Source organism: Octopus bimaculoides, chromosome 3 (genome assembly GCF_001194135.2).
Source record: "Octopus bimaculoides isolate UCB-OBI-ISO-001 chromosome 3, ASM119413v2, whole genome shotgun sequence".
Taxonomy (NCBI): Eukaryota; Metazoa; Mollusca; class Cephalopoda; order Octopoda; family Octopodidae; genus Octopus; species Octopus bimaculoides.
Genome location: NC_068983.1, coordinates 123,108,504 through 123,109,724, shown reverse-complemented (window position 1 = coordinate 123,109,724; position 1,221 = coordinate 123,108,504). Strand labels below are relative to the sequence as shown.

Genomic DNA, 1,221 nt, shown 5'->3' with positions numbered 1-1,221 from the left:
AAATATGGCTAATAATTCCCCATGGGATACAGGTAAAAACTAACATTATTAAAGAGATTTTAAATATAATTTTGATTTTTATTAAAGAAACAAGAAATATAAGGACAGCTGGATAAATATTAGTAGCAACAGAAGAGTCTCTAATAAGAACGAGTGAAATTTCATTACCAGAAGCAGCAGACTTCCCACCATCCATTCATTATCTCGTTAAGAAAAAAAGCATAGATGCAAACTAAAAATCAAACCCATCGTCTCTCGAATATACGTATCGTTTTATGAAATTTCGTGGTTTCTGTACTAAATTCTCAAATTCTTACTTCACATCTTTTTGGGATATGTTGAATACTACAGCAAAGTCATAAACAGATTCAAAACCTCAACTTCGTCACACAGGATAGATACTCTTTTAGCCTAGACATTGTTTCCATCTACACTTCTGTACCTGTTTTTCCTACTGTCGACCTAATGGCTGACCACATCATCTCGTCTACTAACCTTTGTTACTTGGATCAAAAATGCTCAAACATTTATGAACTATTGACCATCATTGTAAACAATAAAGATTTTAGTTTGGTGAAACCATATACAAATTTCGAGACTACCGCGTTCAGGATCAAGTTAATAATAATACTGTTTACTGGAACTGCACTAAACTACATTTTCTACCTATTTCCTCTGTCGAGAATAACATAATCATATATTTTATCTTTTGCCCTTTAGTTGTTTCAGTCATTAGTCTGCGGCCATATAATTACGTTGTATTAAATTTTAATAACAGGAACCCACTGGATCTGGGAGGTAACGAGTATGGTCGTCAATGGAAAAGCTGAAAGAATTCCCAGTATTAAAGAAGAAAATATGATAGACTACATGCTTAAAGATCAACTAGATTCAAAACCATCTCCAAGGGTGCTCAACACACACTTACACCCTAATGTTTTGCCTGAAGTATTACTTAAGAATAACAAAATCATTTTCATCGCGCGTAACCCTAAGTCTGTGGTAGTTTCCTATTACAGACATATGTGGAGTATTGACTTAATTCAGTATGATGGGAACTTCCACAGTTTCTTTGAGATGTTCATGGACGGAAACGGTAAGTCATGTTTAAGTCAGGGAATTGTCAGTTAGGTAAATATCGTAACCCGTTGGGCCGTAGAAGAGACAATGAAATTGTTATAGTGCAAAGGAAAGATTTCGTGGTTAAAAAACAACTTAGAC

General features: G+C 34.4%; 1 protein-coding gene across 1 annotated transcript in view; it reads left to right on the top strand.

Annotated features, from left to right (window-relative positions):
• Positions 1–764: 764 nt before the first annotated feature.
• Positions 765–1,221, top strand: part of LOC106871849 (sulfotransferase 1E1) — a 10,412-nt gene continuing 9,955 nt past the window's right edge. Inside the window, exon 1 of the mRNA XM_014918571.2 lies at positions 765–1,096. Within this exon, the coding sequence (XP_014774057.2) occupies positions 808–1,096 (289 nt within the window). The 5' untranslated portion in view covers positions 765–807. The remainder of the gene's footprint in view (positions 1,097–1,221) is intronic.